Source organism: Dendropsophus ebraccatus, chromosome 7, assembly GCF_027789765.1.
Source record: "Dendropsophus ebraccatus isolate aDenEbr1 chromosome 7, aDenEbr1.pat, whole genome shotgun sequence".
NCBI classification, from domain to species: domain Eukaryota; kingdom Metazoa; phylum Chordata; class Amphibia; order Anura; family Hylidae; genus Dendropsophus; species Dendropsophus ebraccatus.
The window spans coordinates 56,298,780-56,320,548 of record NC_091460.1 but is presented as its reverse complement, the minus strand read 5'-3'; the positions used below and the strand labels follow the sequence as shown (position 1 = coordinate 56,320,548).

Sequence of the window (21,769 nt, the reverse complement as noted above, 5' to 3'; positions counted from 1 at the left end):
GACTCGGGGGAAATTGCTCTACACATTGTGTTTTTTTTTCTCTTTTAACCCCTTGTGAAAATGATAAATTCAAGGCTAGACCAACATTATAGTGTAAAAAATTTAATATTTCATTTTCACGCCACATTGTTCCACATTTGTGCCCGTCACCAGTGGGGTCCATATGCTGACTACACCCCTTGTTACATTCCTTGAGGGGTGTAGTTTCCATAATAGGGTCACTTGTGGGGGGTTTAACTGTCTTGGCAACACAGGGGCCTTTTGAATGCAACATGGCCCCTCGAAATCCATTCCATCCAAATCCAGCCTTCAAAAACCAAATGGCGCACCTTCCCTTTGGAGGCTTACCCTGCACCCGCATGGCGCTTTATGTCCACATGTGGGGTATTTCCGTACTCAGGGGAAATTGCTCTACACATTAAGTGTTTTTTTTTTATCTTTTAACCCCTTGTGAAAATGAAAAAATCAAGACAAGATCAATGATTTAGAGTAAAAATTAAAAAAAAATTACACTAAATGTTGGTCTAGCCTTGATTTTTTTTCCATTTCCACAAGGGGTTAAAAAAGAAAATGAACACAAAACGTGTAGGGTAGTTTCCCCTGAGTACGAAAATACCCCACATGTGGACATAATTTGCCATATGGGCACAGGGCAAGTCACCAAAAGGACAGAGCGCCATTTAGAGGCTGGAATGGGGGATGGAGGCCATGTCGCAATTACAAAGCTCCTGTGCTGCCAGAACAGTAGAAACCCCCGACAAGTGACCCAATTCTGGAAACTACACCCCATAAGGAATCTAACAAGGGGTACAGTGAGCATATGGACCCCACTAGTGATGGGCACATGTGTAGAACATGTGCCGTGAAAATAAAAAATACCATTTTTTTCATTTTCACGTCCCAAATGTGGCCGTCACCAGGGGGCCATATACCCGCTGCCCCCCTTGTTAGATTCCTTATGGGGTGTAGTTTCCAGAATGGGGTCACTTGTGGGGGGTTTCTACTGTCCTGGCCGCACAGAGGCTTTGTAATTGCATCATGGCATCCTCTAATGGAATGGCGGCCATACCTACTTAGCTGGGGAAAAGGGACAATTCTAATTTATTTGGGGGTATTAGGCCAATTATTAGTTTATAAGGTTGAAAATGACAGGTGTCCATCAAATTCAACCTGTGTTGATCCAGAGGAAGGCAAAAACCCCTCGTGAGGCAGACGACAGTAGCCTCATCACAGGGGAAAAATTCCTTCCCGACTCCATAATGGCGATCAGAATAATCCCTGGATCAACGTGACCCCTGAAATAGGAATAAGGGACAGAATTTAGATAATGTAGAACCCCAGTGACGTGTGGTGCGCCTTGGAGCGATCCAGTATGCAGAGGCCGGGGGGGGATCAGGACAGGTGGCACACTGGTAAATGGCGTCCTTCCTGATCCCCCTGTTACACCACACTCTGCACTTCTTCTGGGGTCTCCCTTTCTCCAGTGTGGGGGACGTCACCTGGAAAATGTTGTCCTGGTGCGATCCAGGGTCCCTCATATCCAGAAGCGCTGGGTCCGCTCCATGGCTGCTAAATATTAGGGCGCTATTACTACTTCTGATATGTTCGGATCGTGCCGATCAGGGCAGCGAGGGACCGGAAGAGGGGGTGCTGGTATAAAAGTTATCCCCGTACAGGTGGTAACCTTTATCCAGCAGTGGGAAGATCAGTTCCCGGACAATCTCCCCACTAACTCCAAGGATGGGGGGGGGGGGGAAGTGGGCATCTGGGGGCTGGATTCGAGTGTCCCTTCCTTCATACACTAAGGGTACGTGCACACTGCGGAATCGCGAAGGATAACCCTTTGTGCATTCCGCAGTTGGCACCCGCCGGCGGACTGATGCAGGCGCACGTCTCCGTCCGTGTCGTAGACTCCATTCTATACGGGCGGATTCCGCTCTGCGTCCAACGTGTTGATGGAATGACGGATGATGGAATCCGCCCATGCATAGGATAGAGTCTATGACACGGGCGGAGACGCGCCCCTGCATCAGTCCGCCGGTGGGTGCCAGCTGCGGAATGCACAAAGGGGTTATCCTTCGCCATTCCGCAGTGTGCACGTACCCTAAATCTGTAAGTGTACCCTGAGGTACTCTCACAGAGTTTGTAGAATTTCACGCCATACCGTCATCTCTTATTGGGACGGTACTGGCGGAAAAGACGTGTCTGGGGGGCAGCGTACGCTACGCTACCCCCAGACACGTCACTGGATGATGAGGAGGATGAGGATGAATGGAGGAACGAAGGACCCCCCATTCATCCTCACTGGCTGTTTTGGTGTCGGAGGCAATAATAATGTATGCGTCCGACACCGAAAACACCCTGGGGGCCATCTTTACATGGGGATTGGTATATGGGGTATGTAGTGGTGTAGTGTAAAACTTTATTCAATGTAGTGTGGTGTAATGTAGTGTTTTTTTACGTGTTTTTTACAGTAAGTATACAAAAAAACCTACGCCAAAAATGGTGTTGCTGATGAATGCCGCACTTATGTTCGGCACTTATCAGCAGACCATGGCAGTAGAATATAAAAAAAAACCACCCTACGCCAAAAAGGAGGAGTTGCTGATTAGCAGCGCACTTTCGTGCGATGCTGATCAACACTCAGCGGCGATAGGGTGCGGAAAATAGGAAAAAAAAAATTGGGAAAATTTTTTTTTTTTTACTACATTCTGAACATCCCTGTAGTGGCTGATACGTGTATTACACTTATCAGCCGCTAGGGGGCAGCAGAGCGCAAGATCCGAAAATAGACGACGCTGGAGCCGGAAAAATACGAAAAAAGACGCTGGAGCCGGAAACAGACGATCGGGACTCACGGAAGAAGCCGAAGTCCCGACAAGATGAAGAGGATGCCGGGAACCCGGAAGACGCCGATCAGGACCCCGGGACAGGTGAGTAATGTACAAATACCTGCTCCAGACCCCTCAGCTACCTAGCTGAGGGGTCCGGAGCAGGTATTTATTACTTGTGGGGACTTTGATCGCCGTGAACGGCCGGCCGTTCACGGCGATCGGGACGGTGGTACCGTGACCACCATTACTTTTTACAGTAATGGCGGTCGGTGCCGTCCTCGGACAGCACCGACCGCCATTTTTTTCCGGGTCATCGGGCCACTGATGGCCCGGAAAGGTTCCGATCGCCGCTATGGGCTTATCAGCCAATAGCGGCGGTCGGCATGGGGGGGGGTTAACAACCCTCCATGCCGACAGGGAGAGATGGCCTGCTATGTATTATAGCAGGCTCTCTCCACCGATCGGGACCCGGCCGGCCGCGGCGCCCGTTTAAAGGGCTGACGTACCGGTACGTCATGGGTCCTTAAGTGACAGTGATCCATGACGTGCCGGTACGTCATGGGTCCTTAAGAGGTTAAGCGACAGATCAGCCTAGCGGAAAAACACCCGTTTCTAGCAATGCTTCTGGCTAATAATCTGCCCGTATAAAAGACCCTAAAGATATCTCCAATGCACCACACATTACGATTCCCACAGGCTTAATATAAATAACAAAACAGTTCTCCAAAACAATTTTTAATTCAGCTCAAGTGCTGCAAAGAGGTGAAAGTTTGTACAGCACAAAACCATAGCAAGACTGATCTACAAAGCCAAGAGCTTGTGTTGTAAAGCAATTCCATAACATCCTGCTGGAGCAGCAAGTTTGTGAAACATTTAACAGGTAGAACAAAGCAGAAACTGTTAGGAACCAAACTAAAGGGATATCTAGAAGGTTAACAGGTTATTAAGCCTTGACCAGAGCCACGGATGAAAAGTGAACATCGTCCTTCTCACGCTCTGTAAACTGCTTGCAGATCTTGCCAGCATCCTAGAAGAAAAAAAGGTAATTGTTATAACGGATTTCAATTTAAAGCAATTCTGTACCCACAGTCCTCCTCAAACCACTTGTACCTTCAGATAGCGGCTTTTAATCCAAGATCTGTCCTGGGGTCCGTTCAGCAGGTGATGCAGTTAGGCTAGGTTCACACTGCGTTTTTGCAATCAGTTTTATTTGCAAAAACCAGATGAACAGATGAAAAAAATATAAATGCATTTGTGTGCATCCATTTTTCTATTGACTTCCATTGTAAAAAAAAAAAATCAAAATGGATCAGTTTTCTTAACCGACACAATAGTGTCAGCTACATGTGTCCGTAAAAAATTTTTTTTTTTATTTTTACAATGGAAGTCAATGGAAAAACAGATTCACACAAATGCATGTTTTTTGCAAAAACGCAGTGTGAGCCTAGCCTTATTGTCTTAAAACAACTTTCAACGCTGTAGCCCTGTGCCAAACGGCCGTGCCTTTGAGAATCTGTGCCCTAACTTTGCACCACCCCTCCGTCCCTCTTCAGACATGAGAAAATGTTCTTGGGGCTTTCCTAATGAACACTGCACAGGTGCTTAACGATGCAGCCCATGTGCCGTGCTGACAGGTGATTAATAGGAATGCTCCAGGAATATTTTCTGAGGGACAGAGGTTGCGCCAGCCTAATGCATACACAATCTAGGCCAAGCCCGTTGGGCACGGGGCTGCCAGTTTAAAAGTTTAGGACAATAACTGCATCACCTACTGAACGGACCCCAGGACAGATCTTGGATTAAAAGCAGCTATCCAAAGGTACAAGTGGTTTGTGCTAATGCACAAAGTTCGCTTTAGTGAACTTTGTGCATTAGCATGTGTTATTAACCTACTGTCCTTAATGGACTATGTTCTACAGGTGTAAAATCTGGACTGGTACAAACTGCCCACAATGTAAAATCTGGACTGGTACAAACTGCCCACAGCAACCAATCACTGCCTGCTCAGCTTTCAGCTCTGGTAAATGAAGGGAGCTGTGATTGGTTGCTGTGGGCAGTTTACACCAGGTGTATATTTATACCCTTTCATAAATTTCTCCCAAGCTGTGCAAATCTTTCCATTATAATTTTGCCCTGTAAGTTCCACTCCTGATTTTAGTAAAGAAAAAATACTAACATAAAACCAAAATATTTCTTGGTTACATTCTTACCTCCAGTAGAGTTTCTTCAGAAGTAGGACCATGGTCAATTGGTTTTGCAGTCAATCCATCTATTAAAAGTAAAATAAGTTGTGAACTCAATTCATGATCTGTCACTAGTGTAGAGGGCTAAGTTAAAGGAACACTATTGGCCCTTTACACAACCCAATCTTTCAAATGCAGCCCCTCTTGTCCAGTTTGATTGTGGCCTTGCAGCTCTGAATTGAGCCAAGATGTAATACCACACAACCTGAAGACACATGCTTTTTTGCAGGTAGCTTTTTAATCCTAGAAAACCCCTTTAAACCTTTCATGCAGATTAAATAGCTGTTTGGGCTTTAAAGGAAAATCACATATTTTCTCTAATTTTCAAACTAAATTTAGTCACTGTAGTTTTTTTTTGCAGAAATCAAGTCTAGGCAATTAAGAAACTTTGCCTAATAAACCCAATTACAAATATTCCATTATCTGCATTTAAAGACTTTCCCCAAGGCCCCCCCTCCCCTCTCATTCACTGCTCATTATCAGGAAATATTGACTTACACCAGTCGGACTGTGTTCTATGAACAGGAGAAGGGGAGGAAGGAGGTCAGCAGAGAACAAAGGATAACACTGAAAGCTGTATTCAGAGGTCAGAGCTGACTGTCAGATGAGATAGCTGTGATGTAGCTGTAAATATAACTCTGTTGTCCTATATTGGTGCCTCATCTCCCTCCACCGCTCACCATAGACAAGTCAACTGTTCATGATAAAAATGCATTTTTTGGCTAATAAACCCAATTACAAAAGTTTCTTAAAATCACCTGTACTATTGATTTCTGGGGGAAAAAAATAAATTTTAAGTGACACTTTAATCTAAAAAGACCAGAGAATTCATAAGTACTAGGATTCTGTCAGGCTCCTGTGAAGCGCCAGCATCCGGATCAGCAGATTGTCATTAGGGGAATGGGGTGGACAAGAGCCCTGTCACTGGACTGAAGTGTATGGTGCACCTTGTCATTTTTGCAGCCCTAGCAAACCAGAGCTGTAGCATAATGCTATGTACCCAAATCTCTTTAGGCATCTAGAACAGCTGTAGAATCCATCCTTACCAAGCTCATAGAGACGTCCATTCACAGCTGTGAACACCACCAAGTGGAAATGAACACCTTCAGTGGGCTGAAAAAGCAAAACAAAATCTGTAATTTCAATGAAAACAAGTCATATATATCCCTTAATATATGTACACAAGACGCCCAGATCCACAACCAAGCCTTCTGAGTAAAGATGAGTGAACTGAGTTTTACTGCCATATACATAGTGTAAAGACCAGGAACATTTCTTAACTACATGTTTCCAACATGGCACAAGTTTAAAACTCCCACAATTTCCCAATTGGGCCTACATAAAGCAGAACTGCTTAAAATGTGCATAACAGGCTCTAAATATACCTACTGGGCAAGTCCCTTATGCAGGGCCCAGACCTTGATCTGTGGACCTTGGGACATCTGGGCATCCTATTAGTGAATCACAATGCAACGAAATAGCGATACTATTGATATTTTGGGCAAAAATACGGTTCGGTTATCAGGATTTTCAGGTATCAATACTATGTAGCTGCATAATAATGCATCTTAACAAAGTATAGAGCAGAGAATGCAGCCGGCAGCTACCCGAGCGCCGGCCATGTTCTGTGTGCCGCCCCCTGTCCTAGTGTCACCTCCACCCATGAGCACTCCACTTCCTGCAGCGCCAAATTCAAATAGCGATTGCTAGTGCCGGCTATTTTACAGGGTAGATGCAGCTGTCACAACTGACAGCGGCATTTAACCCCCTTCCCAAGCCGCTCCATATGTAGCAGGGGTCTGCTGAGCGGGGCCCCCTGAGGAGGAGATGCGGCCACTCCAATGTCCAGCGCAGCTGTAAAGTGGGGGAGTCCGGAGCTGTCAGTGCGGACATCAGTAATGTGGGGGTGACTGGTGGGGGTTCAACTCTGGCTATAGGGGGGGATGTAACCCTGTCACATCAGTGCAGCCTTCATTTTATTAAAAACTGCATTCCAGTGCAGATAGTGTCCAGGGGAAATCACACTGACCGGGAAGCAGGGAGCCTGAAGATAACGCTGCAGCTGACCGACAGCCTGCATGTGAGGCAGCTGCAGCGGCGTTCTCCATAGCACAGGCCGTGCTGCCCAGGCAGTGTCTTTCTCCTCCACAGCCTCCCTGTGCAGCATCCACGATACCCTGCTGTAAGCCTGATCATTCTCTGATTACATTACTAGTTTCCTCTGGCTTCTTGCCCTCTTTCCTTGTGTCCAGTCAGTGTAAGGGCCCTATTCCACCAAACGATTATCGTTTGCATATCATTAACGATCTCAAACGACCACTATTGCGAAAGACCTGAAAACGTTCACTCATTTCCATTGAACGATAATCGTTACTTATGATCGTAATTGCGATCGTTTTTTCTTCGCTATTTATTCGCTATTGCATTCGTATCTATTGCGAACGACCGAACGATGTCTTATTCAACGCGAACGATTTGCGAACGAGCAACGATAAAAATAGGTCCAGGTCTTTTAAAGCGATCAACGATTTCTCGTTCGGTCGTTAATCGTTAACTGCATTTCAACCGAACGATTATCGTTTAGATTCGAACGATTTAACGATAATCTGAACGATAATCGTCCAGTGGAATAGGGCCCTAAGTGCTCTGCTATTTTCACATCTACTCTGTATTATCCATCTCTGGGTAAAAACACATGAGGATGCCAGCAGATGGGTCCTAGACCACAGACCAAAGTCAGCGACATACAGATACTCTGCAGCACTCCAGATTGAAGGAAAAAGAAAAAAAAAAACAAAAAAAAAAAGGTGACTTAAGTTGAAAACTGCATAAGGTACGCCAAAACGTCTTGTGTATTTACCTTGTTTGCTGTGCATTGTTTCTTGACGGAATAAAGTTACTTTTTTTCAACTTATCTGGAGTGCTGCAGAGTATCTGTACCCATCTAACTATCCGTCTCTTTCCCCTCTATGGCATTGCAATATCTGATTTTGTGGCAGTCTCTCCCATGTACATTGTGCCAACCCTGGTGCTGTGCATAGACTCGCTGCAGTGCCACAATACGTACAGACACTTACAGTATATATATAACTCTTATTATCTGGATCCTTTGCAATCTGTTATGACAAGTTACTGGCCAGTTGCAGCCGTGTTCACATGCTGCGGTATTGTTATTTGTTGCATGCTTTTTACATCTTTAACTAACCTGTGGGCAATGCATTGCAACCACCACAGACTCAAAGGGGTCTCCCGAAATATAGGATACCGAACTAGCTGATGGTGGGAGTTGTAGTGCACAAAGATGTTGGATTTGCATTTGTTTTTAAGTTTAAACTTTATTAGTATAGAGTATCAAAATAAAACTGGTATCGGTATCGAACTCAATTCTGGTATCGTGACATCACTACATCCTATTAAACCTGATGGAACAGACCGGATGCCGTAGATGTAGAAGTGATAGCATTATGGTGGAAGACACCTTCTGGTTGAAAGACTGCCACAAGAGGGAGCAAGATGGTGTTAAACATTGTTAGAAGTAGGAGGGACTGGTAAGGTAAATTCAGATGCTTTAGGGATAGCTTCTTCGCCTGGCAGTCTTGAATAGACCCTTAAGTGTACAGCAGGGCCTGCGCAGGCTGTAGTGGATCTTCCTCCCACACTTTAGGTTCTGCTGACGAGGTTCCAGGGGCAGAACCAGCCAGGCGATTGCTGCAGCCCACCATCCACATGGCCATGCATAGTTTTGTACTCCACCTCCTCACCAGGTTCAAGAGTGACTAAATGCACAGAGCTGTACTGGAGATTTTACATTGCGGCTTTTCTGCTCTCCTGGGTTCGGCACCTTTGTACTGGCCAACCATGCTCTTTTCCGTAAACCAGTTCCTATAGTCGTGAGGTGGTCAACAGCCTGGAAATTAACTTCTGCCAGTAAGGTACTATGAGGGGGCTCTGGCAAGCTTGACATTGATTGCTGCATACACTGTATGGCTTGACTGCCTCTGGAACTACTACACTCCAGTCATTTCAAACTGGAAAGCCATATTGAGCCAGACTGCCTCCCTGTAGCTGAGCAGTGGTGATGAGCGAGCCTCTTCAGGCCACCGCAGGAGCACTTGTGGATGGCCAGACTCTGGGTATGCGGCTAGCTCTTGATCATTTGCACCATCCTGCCAACCGGTCATCATTCTTCCCTTTTCATGCTGTGGAGGAAACCCAGGGGCCGGGAAGCAGCTCAACAGGGGCCGAAACATGTAGAAACCACTTTCTATTGGTGTTTAGCAGGCTTTTCTGGGGCTGATTTTAATGCATTTGTGCACGTGTGGTGGTATGCAGTAAAAGCATAAGCAGAAATGCGCAAAGAGTGCTCCTACACCCATTGAAAGCAATGCAACATTAAAGAGCACCTTTTTTGCAATGAAGAAAAAAAAAATAAATAAAATCACATTTTGCACATGTTTTCACTGCAAATGAGCCCCGATTGTTTCACTATAGTAGATGCAGTCCTTCGGGTTTGTCCAAACCTTAAAAGAACCACTCTAATTAAACTATGCCAAAGTTTGGCGAACATGCCAAACCTAAGTTTACAGAAGTTCACTCATCTCTACATTTTAAACATTGTATTGCTGGCTAGAGACCCTGGCAAACCACAGTGGCTTCTTTAATCTGAAAGTTAAAGGTCATGCTTTTAATAGCTTTAAAAGGTAGCGGTATTTACAAGTTTTACATAACCAAATACAATACCCAGCTCCAGTAGTGCAAATATCAGTGTGATTCAACTTTGATATTTTAAATACATCAAACACTGATGTGTTTACTAGGAGAGTTACATGAAATCAGATACATAAATACTTACCCTGCACTGTCCTTCTGCAGCAATGGCATTATAATCAGACTTCAGAGGCTGGGAGACAAAGTGCATTTGTTAAGGAAAAATGTGACCATATTGCTACAGAGCACTTACCATTTTTCATGCCATTATTATATGTACAGTGTGTAAGTTTGCAGTCAGACACTAGTATTCTTATGGTCCACAAACATTCACCACTATCCCTCAGTAACAAGCTAAATGTACTTCTATGGGTAAATGTGTTATTCTGTTATGAGGGGATACATTGCTAGTCTGGTGACTACCTTCCCCAGCTCAGTCATCCAGTGTACAGCCATCTCAGATGCACAGAATTTGTACATTACCATTATATGGACATTCAGTAGTGACTAGAGATGAGCGAACCGGGTTCGGGTTCAAGTCGATCCAAACCCGAACGTTCGGTATTTGATTAGCGGGGGCTGCTGAACTTTGATAAAGCTCTAAGGTAGTCTGGAAAACATGGATACAGCCAATGACTATATCCATGATTTCCACATAGCCTTAAGGCTTTATTTAAGTTCTTCAGCCACCGCTAATCAAATGCTGAAAGTTCGGGTTTGGATCGACTCGAGCATGCTCGAGGTTCGCTCATCTCTAGTAGTGACTAGTCTAACATTTGCAGCCAATTTCTTCCATTGTTTGATTTTCAGTAAACTTCACCTTGAAATAAGTGACTCTACACTGGCACTGACAAATCTGGCTGGTCAGAGCATTCACCAGTTTCCTCCAAACTGAAAGCTTAAGGTATGTTCACACTGAGCAAGACAGGCCGAGATCTGTGGGGGAGCTCCTCGCTGCAGTTCTGCCTGCCTCTGTCTTGAGATGGCTTGTGCGCCACTGCTCTGTGCTCAAAGAATTGACATTGACAACTGAGCAGAGGAGCATGAGCTATCCCATAGAGACAGACATGGAGGCAGGCAGGATTGTGCATCGGGGAGCTTAACCATGGAACTCCACTAGCTTTGCTTAGCGTGAACGGGCCCTTAGGGTTTGGCTGTTAGTTGTGAGGCCCCCCATACAACCTTATACAGTCTACCAAGAGATGTTAGGAATGGGGGTCAGGCAGTGATTTCTTTGTGGGAGAGAAGCTGCAGCCAAAGCCCTGGCTGTGGCTTTACCATCCCACAGGACTGCTCAGCCATGCTATAGGTTTTTGTGTACAGGGACTGGACAGAAGGGACAGATGGGCAATTGCTAGGCTATTATAGGTGGATGGCCACCTGAAGGGCTGGTTCACACATTCAAGATCTGATAGTAACTTTGAATTGAATGCCATGCTTAAAGAGATCGTTTATCCACCAACCCACTGGCAGTCCGAGGGCAAGTCTTCACAATCAGGTCTTTAAAAAAGTGCTCCCAGTTGCAGCAACCAAGTCAATGAGGAGTGGCACAATTTAAACAAGCAGTGAATAGGAGAAATCCTGGGGGCATTCCTAATAAGGGTGGGAGGAAGAAAGGAGGCACACCACAGGCCTAGTGCACAGGATTTATTTTACCCTAACCAAGGCACCAGGTGCATTTTAAAATACTTGGGAAAGACTAATTTTCATCAAATAGAGACTACAAGCCGTGTGCCTGGGGATACAGTATTTCTTTAAACCCACATTCAGAGTAAAGGTGATTACACCCCACTAACCTGCAGCAGAAAGTTCACCCTAAGTTCTTGAACTTGCTACAAAAGGGTGGGTGCAAACTGAGAAATCCAGGTGGATGACCTGCTGCTCGCATCTCCACCCGTGCCATAGACTCCATTCTATGGTAGGGCATATTCTTCCATCTTCCCAAAGAAATGACATGTCAATTCAGTATTTGCCCGACCATAGAAAGGAGTCAGACAGATGCACAGGCGAGTAGTGGAATGTGCAGTGATCCACCTGGATCCCTCAGTGTGATCGCATAATTAAAGTGAATCAGTCAGCTGTAATTCATGTTTCAAACTGCTGATACTCTTAGACTGTTGGGTTAAGACTTATGGCACCTTTCATATCAGCTTGAGAAAAGCTTTTCTACAGTAAGTAATGCATTGCCAAGATTCTGAAATACAACCTTGCCTCCTCCATCCCATCCTCATTACTGCTTGGATCTCAGCTTACAGCCATCTATCCAGCAGTCAAGGATTGCCAGACAGGCATTTCACAGCTTCCCTTGTACAGGGAAAGTGACACTGCTTTCATGAGGGTGGTTCTTAGCGAACCCCCCCCCCAAACTGATTGAAATTAACCGGTTATGCTTTTTGTATGACTACACATTTAAAATGCATCTCAAAACTCAGGCTTTGAACCATACCTCATTTTCCTCCAGGAGTTTGGCCCTTTCCTCTGGAGAGGCATCAGCAGTTTTGTCAAGAAAGTCTTTAAGAACAGAATCCTTATCTGCAACAATTCAGCCTCAGTCAATACCCAAAAACATGGAAGCATGAGAAGTATAGCCTTATGTCCCCCTGCCTACCCTGTATTTACACTTTGCCAAAGTTCTCCTTTAATCTGCCGTATGGGTACCTATTAGCTGCAATACAACAGGGGAGATTTTACAAACATGGTGTAAAATGAAACTGGCTCAGTTGCCCCTAGCAACCAACCAGATTCCACCTTTTCATTCCACAGACCGGTAAATAAATCTGATGGTTGCTAAGGGCAACTGAGCCAGTTTCACTTTACTCCGTTTGATAAATCTCCCCCAATATGTTTATTTTTGTTCACATATTAGGAAGAGGTAGGAGATTTAAGGTTATGGTCTGGATTTTGTGAGTTCTGTACTATATCTTGTGTCAGAAAGGGATCACCTACCTGCAGGATTTTTGCTGCATCCTGCCACAGTAAAATAATGAGGTATCCTTTAAAATCAGGGCTTCTCAATTTTTTTCTACCCAGGCCCCACTGAAACACCAAATGGTACCACGCAGCACAGATTACCCAATACTGTGAAGTGGACAGGGTCACTTCCCTTGGGCTATATTAAAGGACAACTCCATTGAAAAGCTTTTTCCCAGTGCAAAGTTATACAACTCTGTAATATGCTTCAATCACCTATCTGCGCCCCTTCCCCATCTTCTCCCCCCTCAACCACCCACAAGGAAGTGAAGTAAACTCATTCTTACCTAATGACTGTTGACCCCAGGCTGCTCTGTGGCAGCCATTTTGTGATAATGACATCAAGAGAGACGGGTCTAAGCCCTGTTAGGCCAGCCTCCCTTTGCCAGACTGGTTGCTCAGCTCTGATTTGCTAAACAAGATGTAAGCCATCTAACAGTTCTACAGAGTGAGTTAGACATCACAGGAGACAAAGTGCATCATGGGAATGCCCAAACCAGGAAGTGAACATAAGACACCAACTGGAGCTTGTTTTTTTTTTTAAAGTCAGTGCCGGAGTTGTCCTTTAAGCTACCTAACTAGGAGATGCTGGGGTCCATACTATACTCTGCTACTCTAAGAGGCAGTACTCACCATAGCTGCAAGCAATTCACTGCAAGCACTTAATTGAGATGAGATCAGAAGGGGCTAAGCAGCAGGACCCAGGCACTGATCATTGTGAGGCCCCCTTATGACAATCGTACATGATGCACTCCAAACAGCTGCACATTTCAGAGAAATTATAGATTTAACTTAGCTGCAGAAAGGGCTCCAGTCTCCTAGTGCAGTTTTTGCATATTTCAAGGGCTGTCACTGCTAGCCGAAGACAACTTATTTCTCTGAAACTCTGCAGATGTTGAGCGATAATCATATCACTGTACTAAGACAGTCATAGGTTTTTGTTGCCCTAACCAGGGCTTTGGAGTCTGAGCTAGTTTTGGCTGGAGGAAAAAAAAAAAAAAAAAAAATGTACCGACTCCAGCATTAAAAAAAGCTTTAGAAAATGTAGAATTGATTTTTTACATGAATTTTACAAGTTTTGCTCATGAATATATATTATGAGCAACATTCTAATAGGACATTAGCCCTATTACATAAAGGTGGCCATGGAAGTTCTGAGCTGGAAGAGTTCATTGTGTGGGGGGGGGGGGGGAGGGAGATATGTGCTGTTCTCTTCCTGGATGACTGTATATGAACAGCAGTGTAATATGGAGATATCCTGTGTAATATAGGGGAGGAGGAGCCATAAGTAGTGTAGCAGTGACCACTGTCCTCAGTGTGGTGTTCTCTGGGAGAAGATTGTGTGTTTTTCTTCGGTGTTCTATGGCTGCGTGTCTGCTCTCTATGGCTGCAGTAGGCTGTGTGTATATGCTATAACTGCAGCAGGCTGTGTGCTATGGCTGCAGTAGGATGTGTGTGCGTGCCCCCACAGTGACCTTCTATATCACTGTGACCCCCCTCTATATCACTACGTGTGACCCCTCCTTTATTCCCTCAGCAGTCGCCCCAGGATCATGTAGGACATTAGGGAGAAGCTCCTGAGCCAGTGTGAGAAATAACTCCCCTGGTATATGACTGGCTATTTATGAAGGAGGAGTCAGTCCTGATAAAATTCAGGAGTCAGCGCTGCGGCTTACTGACTCCACAGCCCTGGCCCTAACCATGAATAGCATAAAACACTGACTCTTTGAAAACACAAAGATTGGCCACTCACCAAAAGTCATCTTGTCTTTGTTATTGGCTACAGCATGAATGAGCCCAACTAGTGCACAGGAGTTTTCCTTTGTCTGTATGATGAAATACACTTTGTCATCGGGCTTCTTGTCCTTCTGTTCACAAGCTTGGCTTTTCCTGAATTCTTTATGCTAATAAAAAAAAATTATATATCCTCTGAAGAACGACTGCCACATAAAGCAACTATATTCCCACAACTCATTAACTGGAGAGGGCCAAACATACTGTACACCAAGGCTCTGGTCACATGTGTGCCCCCACACACACACCAAATAGTGCCAAGATCTTTAAGCTTTCTATTTGCGCACATCTAGTGTGATCAAGTGTATACTTCAGATTTCCATCTGAATGCAGATCAGACTAGAGACTAAACCACAGCATCTATTTGGATTTCCAAGCTGAATTTAGACAGAGGTTAAGGCTGTGGGCTGACCTAGTCTGTGCACGGAAGAGAAGTGTCACCTTTGGTGGAATTTCCCAATCTTCCACAGGTTAGGGACAAGTATGAGATCAGGGCGTGTTATTAAGCTGTGGGTCAGAGCATGACCCCCAGCTCTATTCATTCTCTATGGAATCACCAGAAAAAGATGAGTGCTGTACTCTGTTCTCTGGCAGCTCCATGGAGAACAAATTTAGGTGGGGGGGGGGGGGGGGGTTGTCACATCAGAAACACCATGCACCACAATACCGTAAACAGCCCTGCTGGGGCACAACCTTTATAAAGTTGTCAGATTTTAAGTAAAGCAGCTAAGGCTGGGTTCACACTAGCATTTTTTTTGCAGTCCGTTAAATGTTCAAGTTGTCAAAAAAAAACATGCAATTTTGTGCAATACATTTTTCCATTGACTTCAGTTATTAAAAAAGTTTAGCGTACATAAAAGTGCAACTGACCACGTTTGTGTATGTTAACCCCTTAAGGTCAAAGCCTATTTTCGTTTTTGCTTATTCCATTTTAAGTTTAAAAGTCCATAGCGCTTGCATTTTTTCACCTAGAGACGTATATGAGCGCTTATTTTTTGCGAAACCAATTGTACTTTGCAATGAGGCATTATTTTTCCATAACATATGCTGCGAAACCGGAAAAAAATCATTTGCGCTGTCAAATTGAAAAAAAAACTAATTTGTTTTGATTTCAGGGAGTTTTGCATTTACGCCGTCCGTCCTATGGTAAAACTGACTTGTTATGCATGTTCCTCAAGTCGTTACGATTACTATGATATATAACATGTATAACTTATATTGTATCTGATGGCCTGTAAAAAATTCAAACCATTGTTAACAAATATACGTTCCTTAAAATCGCTCCATTCCCAGGCTTATAGCGCTTTTATCCTTTGGTCTATGGGGCTGTGTGAGGTGTCAGTTTTTGCGCCATGATGTGTTCTTTCTATCGGTACCTTGATTGCGCATATACGACTTTATGATCGTTTTTTATTACATTTTTTCTGGATTTGATGCGACCAAAAATGCGCAATTTTGCACTTTGGAATTTTTTTGTGCTGACGCCGTTTACCGTGCGAGATCAGGAATGTGATTAATTAATAGTTCGGGCGATTACGCGCGCGGTGATACTAAATATGTTTTATTTATTTAATTTATATTTATAAAATGGGAAAAGGGGGGTGATTTGGACTTATTAGGGGAGGGGATTTTTTATTAATAAAAACACTTTACTTTTTTTTACTGTAACTAGAAGCCCCCCTGGGGGACTTGTATATAGACAGCACTGATCTCTCAGAGATCAATGCTGTGTATATACACAGCAAAGATCGATTAGATCGGTCATAGATTACTATGGCCTGCTGCAGGCCATAGCAATCTATTGCCGAGCCGGGATCAGCGTCATTCCGACGCTGAGGCCCGGCACAGGCAGAAGAACGGATCTCCCCCCGCGATCGCATCGCGGGGGGGGGGGGGGGGGGGGGGGGGGGGGGGGGGGAGGAAGATCCGTCCCACTAGACACCAGGGACGTGAGGTCTGAAGCCTCTAAGCGCAGCTGTCAGGTTTGACAGCTGCACTTAGAGGCTTAATTAGCCGGCGCGGCAACGGGACCCGCGCCGGCTAATAGAGGCACTGCCCGGCTGCACATGTCAGCCAGGATCAGCGCCGTTCAGAGCGGGGTCCAGGCGGGACCCCGCTCTAAACACCCCGAGCGGCACCATGACGTATAAGATACGTCATGGGTCGCTAAGGGGTTAAAAGTAACCATTTAGACCGATACATTAAGCGAACTGCAAAAACCACAGTGTGAGCCTAGCCTAAGCCACCCACAGCGTTACTAGCCAAGCTAACTCCCTATTCCACCAAGTTGTATGTTACTACATTGATTTATACACCCAGTGTGACTAGGCAGCACACAATAAGGTTATAAAATCCAATACGCTACCTCTGGAGAGAGTGGGAAGAGAAGCAGCACAGCACAGGGTTTTGGGAGATAGGACTTGAGGTACTCGCGCTCAAACCCCAAAATATCCGCAAGCTTCATTTCTGGGCCGACACCGAATTTTGTCAGCAACTGCAAATAAGAAAACATTTTAGGGACAAAGCATGATGAAATCCTATCAATAAACTACATGAACATTGATTAAACTGGCAAATTGTAAAACTGACATACTATTTGGGAAGCCAATCTTGTGTATTTGAAGGGTCAACTTAAGGACAAAGTAATAATCTGCAAGCTCACCACTTTCCGGGAAACATTAAGGCCATGATGGGTGGGGCTACTGCAGTGTAACTCTAGCAATGCATCCATAAGGCAGATCAGATCAATATTGCATTTTACGACAGGGGCTGTTTCTATCATAACCCAAAACTTTAATTTAAAAACTCCTGTAACTGCAGCATAAAAGTCAATTTAGAAAGCAGCACATTAAATGGTTCCTCAAGACACTGAAGACTTCCTATGACCAAGCAAATCACGGAGGCTGAGAAGCCCAGTATGCCTTTACCACCATTACTTGATGCTTGCCGTGCCTTCTATTGATCCAACAACCGTACAGGGCTGTGGCACTGCCTTCTGGTCTACAGGAAAGGAGCCATGTGATTCCCTACAGCCAAGGCCCTCATACTGCTGATGTGTACTGCAGTACACATTGAATTTAGTGGTCTAAAGGCAGTCTACTACTAGTGACTGTTCCTCATGTATACTATTTCTATGCAGGAATCAAAGATGCAGCAACATCACTTTAAATTTGCTTGATGTTTGTGCAGATCTAAAGCGGACCTGACGTTGCTATAAGCCAGCTTAGCATATCTCCCCCAATAAGTTTGCAACTATTTACATCAGCATATCACCTCACTGACTTATGTTTCAGCTGTATGTTCAGGGTATGTGACTGGAGCATAAACAGCAAGCAGCCTGGAGCTGTGCGACATGATCGTATCATTAGGTGGTCCTCTGCCAAAACTGAAACTGCATTAGTATACTGCCACCAGCATGCAGAACCAAGAGTAACAATGTTAGTACGTATGTACACAGCTTGCACAATTTCTGTATTCCATCAATAGTACTGCTTGCTACCGAATGGAATCAAACATTGTACTTACACTACAACGCTCCTCAACCAGTGGCTGTCCAGCTCTAGCAAAACTACAATTCCCACAACAGCATGAGGCTTTCAGGGGGTTTTGGGAGTTTTAGTTGTACCAACACTTAAGAGCGACCACTGCTGTATTTACTTTAGGTAGAGACATGATCACCATTGCAAAGCTATGGTAATGTGCACACATGTGATCACAACTAAAAGATTTAACACATTCTAGAACCCTGGGGCAGATTTCTTATTCTTTCCTTCATCTGCTTTGATGAAATTATAAGGTCTGGCTGCTATGGGAAAGTTCTGTAAGGGCACAGTCACAATGCACCGTTTTGGCACAGGAACACTACAGGTTTTCTGCAACTGATCTGCATTGTGTACATACTTGTAGGGTATACTTACATTACATTAATTTAAGTTACATTTACCTGCAACAGGGAAGGAAAAAGCTGCAACTAAGGCTAGGTTCACACTGCATTTTTGCAATTTTTTTTAAATCCGTTTTTGCAAAAACAGATGCATTTGTGCGCATCGGTTTTCCTATTGACTTTTTTTAAAAACTGATCAAAACGTATCTTTTTTTATGGACACAAACGTAGCCGACACTTCTTGTGTCCGTTAAAGAGGGATTTTTTTTTCCAATGAAAACGGATGCACACTAATGCATCCGTTTTTTCCATCCATTTTTGCAAAAAACGGATTACAAAAACGCAGTGTGAACCTAGCCTAACCTACAGCATTGCAGTCCTGTGAGACCTTGCACAGAGGGAAGAACAACTTGCCAGGACCAGCAGTGCCAGTCTAACTAAGGCACACCTTACTAAATCCAGGCACATCCTTGGCTGCTGGTGAATGAATCTGCACTGGTTCACAGCCACCTACAGGTGCCAGCTGGGATACATTGGGAAGGACCACCAAGCCCCACCCTTAAAGATATGACATACAAAAATACCCAAAAGTTGAAAGGGTTTTGATTTTTAGGCAAAGGTTACCTTTTAAGGGTGTGTTCACACCTTGAGGATTCACAGCAGGTTTGATGGGCCAGCTAAGGCTGGGTTCACACTATTTTTTCAATCAGTTTTTCACAAAAATGAATGCATGTGTGTGCATCCACTTTTCTATTGAATTCTATTAAAAAAAAACAACTCAAAACAGATTGTTTTTTTAACAGACGAAAATGAGGATTACGTTTGTATGTTAAAAAACTGATGTTTTGATCCTTTAATGGAATTCAACGGAAAAACAGATGCACACACATCTGTTTCCATCTGTTTCTGCAAAAATGAATGAGAACAGACTGCAAAAATGTAGTGTGAACCAAGCCTTAAATCCAAGGAGAATTTACTGTGGACCCTTTACATGTGAATGCACCCTTAAAAAGGTAACCTATGCCTAAAAAAAAAAAAAAAAAAAGTCAATATCCTTTCAACTTTTTGGGATTTTTATATGTTTAATTCTATGTTACCATTTATAATGGTGCATTCACAAGTACAGGAACCACAGCAAATTCACTTTGGATCTAATCTGGGCCATCAAATCGGCAGCAGATCCTGTAAGTGTGAACACACCCTAAAGCAGACTGTGCAAATACACAACCCTGTCGCTGGACCACCACATGTGCACATAAAGGTTTTATAAAATACACTATACAGAATAACCCCACTGATCACATGACCAGGCCTGTTTCTCCAGCACATGGGATGACTACACAAATCTGTGACAGCAAGCAGTGATCCTAACATCAGCAACAGCTATAGAAAGCTTATAGCTGCGTGCACAGATATTAGACATAACAGTACAGGATAGAGACACATCCAGGTTACAGAACTGCACTGTGTGAACACAGGGGTCACAGTTGACCACACTTAAATTCCCATTAACGCACTGTGTGAACACGAGCTAATTGCGCACGCACTTGTTAGAGCGCCACCTAAGATCACCTCACTATAAAGCTTTGTATCTAGGACTAGACATACTGGCGAGGAGCGGCACACGCCCGCACACAGCCATATACAGGGCATGACACAGCGGTGTGCACGGCACACACAGCACATGGACCGCGCCCTAAGCCGGGTCATCCATTATTAATGGGCGCAACATGCAGACCCTCCGGCGGGGAGCCGCGGCTGCCATGGAGAACGATGCTCAGCCCGACCACTCACTTTATTCATCATCTGCGGAGACACAAAGAAAAGACAAGAGTCAGAAGCCTCCCGTGTACACAGAACTTGTCAGGAGAGACGACGGCTCAATGGTTACCTCAGGGTTGATTTCCATAGGTAAAAACGCCATGGTGAAGACTGACTGGCGGCTGTTCCCTCTACACGATCTCCTCAAGACGAGCCTGTACCGAGTGAGAACAGGGACACGCCCCGGCTGCTTTTATATGGAAGGATAGGTACCAACTGTATCACCAGAAGAGGGGGAGAGTGAGTCAGCTGGTACCCATCATTCTGATTGGAACCGGATCTTTCCCCCCCTTCAGAACGGAACCGAGTCGCTTGTTCCTGGCGCCGGCTCTGATCCAGGCGGCAGGTGTGAGGCGCGGGAAAATGTGCTGAGTATTTGTAACTGCGCAACACGTTGTTGTCAGTGTGTACACGGCGCTATTGTGCGGGGGCCCTCAGGGTGCAGGCAGGGGACACACCGTGACTGAGTGACCTACCTGCTGCTGGATAACTTCACCACACACAACTATAGTATGACTGCCCTGTACTTGGGAGCCCCAAAATATTTGAGCCCTGGCTACACTGTATGCGCTGCGGCTTTTACGCGTCATAATATTTGTCCTGCACATTGTGCTTGTAAGCGACAATCCATACATCATGTCTGAAAGCGAAAATACAACACAAACACACTGCAAAAAGACTAATGTGAAATGGTTTAGTGTCACCTAGGAGAAGCTCCTACCATTCATTTCTAGAGCCACCATGAAGAATAAAATGGTGGGCTTCATGACAGGACCGCGCCCTGCTGACAGGCTGTGAGGGCACCGCTGTACGGCCAGCTTACTATACATCCTGCTGACAGGCTGTGAGGGCACCACTGTACGGCCAACTTACTGTACATCCAGCTGACAGGCTGTGAGGGCACCGCTGTACGGCCAGCTTACTGTACATCCTGCTGACAGGCTGTGAGGGCACCGCTGTACGGCCAGCTTACTGTACATCCTGCTGACAGGCTGTGAGGGCACCGCTGTACGGCCAGCTTACTGTACATCCTGCTGACAGGCTGATAGGGCACCGCTGTACGGCCAGCTTACTGTACATCCTGCTGACAGGCTGTGAGGGCACCGCTGTACGGCCAGCTTACTGTACATCCTGCTGACAGGCTGCGAGGGCACCGCTGTACGGCCAGCTTACTGTACATCCAGCTGACAGGCTGTGAGGGCACCGCTGTACGGCCAGCTTACTGTACATCCAGCTGACAGGCTGTGAGGGCACCGCTGTACTGCCAGCTTACTGTACATCCTGCTGACAGGCTGTGAGGGCACCGCTGTACGGCCAGCTTACTGTACAGCCTGCTGACAGGCTGTGAGGGCACCGCTGTACGGCCAGCTTACTGTACATCCTGCTGACAGGCTGTGAGGGCACCGCTGTACGGCCAGCTTACTGTACATCCTGCTTACAGGCTGTGAGGGCACCGCTGTACGGCCAGCTTACTGTACATCCAGCTGACAGGCTGTGAGGGCACCGCTGTACGGCCA

General features: G+C 45.2%; 1 protein-coding gene across 4 annotated transcripts; it reads right to left on the bottom strand.

Moving 5' to 3' along the window:
- Positions 1–3,553: 3,553 nt before the first annotated feature.
- Positions 3,554–20,992, bottom strand: UCHL1 (ubiquitin C-terminal hydrolase L1). 4 transcript variants are annotated; one of them, XM_069976499.1, is made up of 9 exons: positions 20,323–20,531; positions 20,226–20,237; positions 16,914–17,042; positions 14,508–14,658; positions 12,231–12,316; positions 9,930–9,977; positions 6,124–6,190; positions 5,045–5,103; positions 3,554–3,861 (listed from the first exon to the last, which is right to left on the bottom strand). In XM_069976499.1, exons 1-9 carry the CDS (start codon positions 20,353–20,355, stop codon positions 3,778–3,780), a joined length of 669 nt encoding a protein of 222 aa, XP_069832600.1. In that variant the 5' UTR covers positions 20,356–20,531; the 3' UTR covers positions 3,554–3,777. The 4 variants fall into 4 exon arrangements, with proteins under 4 accessions (XP_069832600.1, XP_069832602.1, XP_069832601.1 ...); XM_069976501.1 differs by lacking the exons at positions 20,226–20,237; positions 20,323–20,531 and adding an exon at positions 20,974–20,992; XM_069976500.1 differs by lacking the exon at positions 20,226–20,237 and having other exon boundaries at positions 20,323–20,530.
- Positions 20,993–21,769: the final 777 nt, after the last annotated feature.

What these genes read in the sequence shown, in the direction of transcription:
- UCHL1 (XM_069976499.1), bottom strand. Translation starts at nt 20,355, where the DNA reads ATGGCGTTTTTACCTATGGAAATCAACCCTGAG. An exon ending in CAAAGACAAGATGACTTTTG is followed by an intron (nt 12,317 to 14,507) that starts GTGAGTGGCCAA and finishes GAATTGTTGCAG; the next exon opens with ATAAGGATTCTGTTCTTAAA. An exon ending in TGGACGTCTCTATGAGCTTG is followed by an intron (nt 5,104 to 6,123) that starts GTAAGGATGGAT and finishes TACTTTTAATAG; the next exon opens with ATGGATTGACTGCAAAACCA.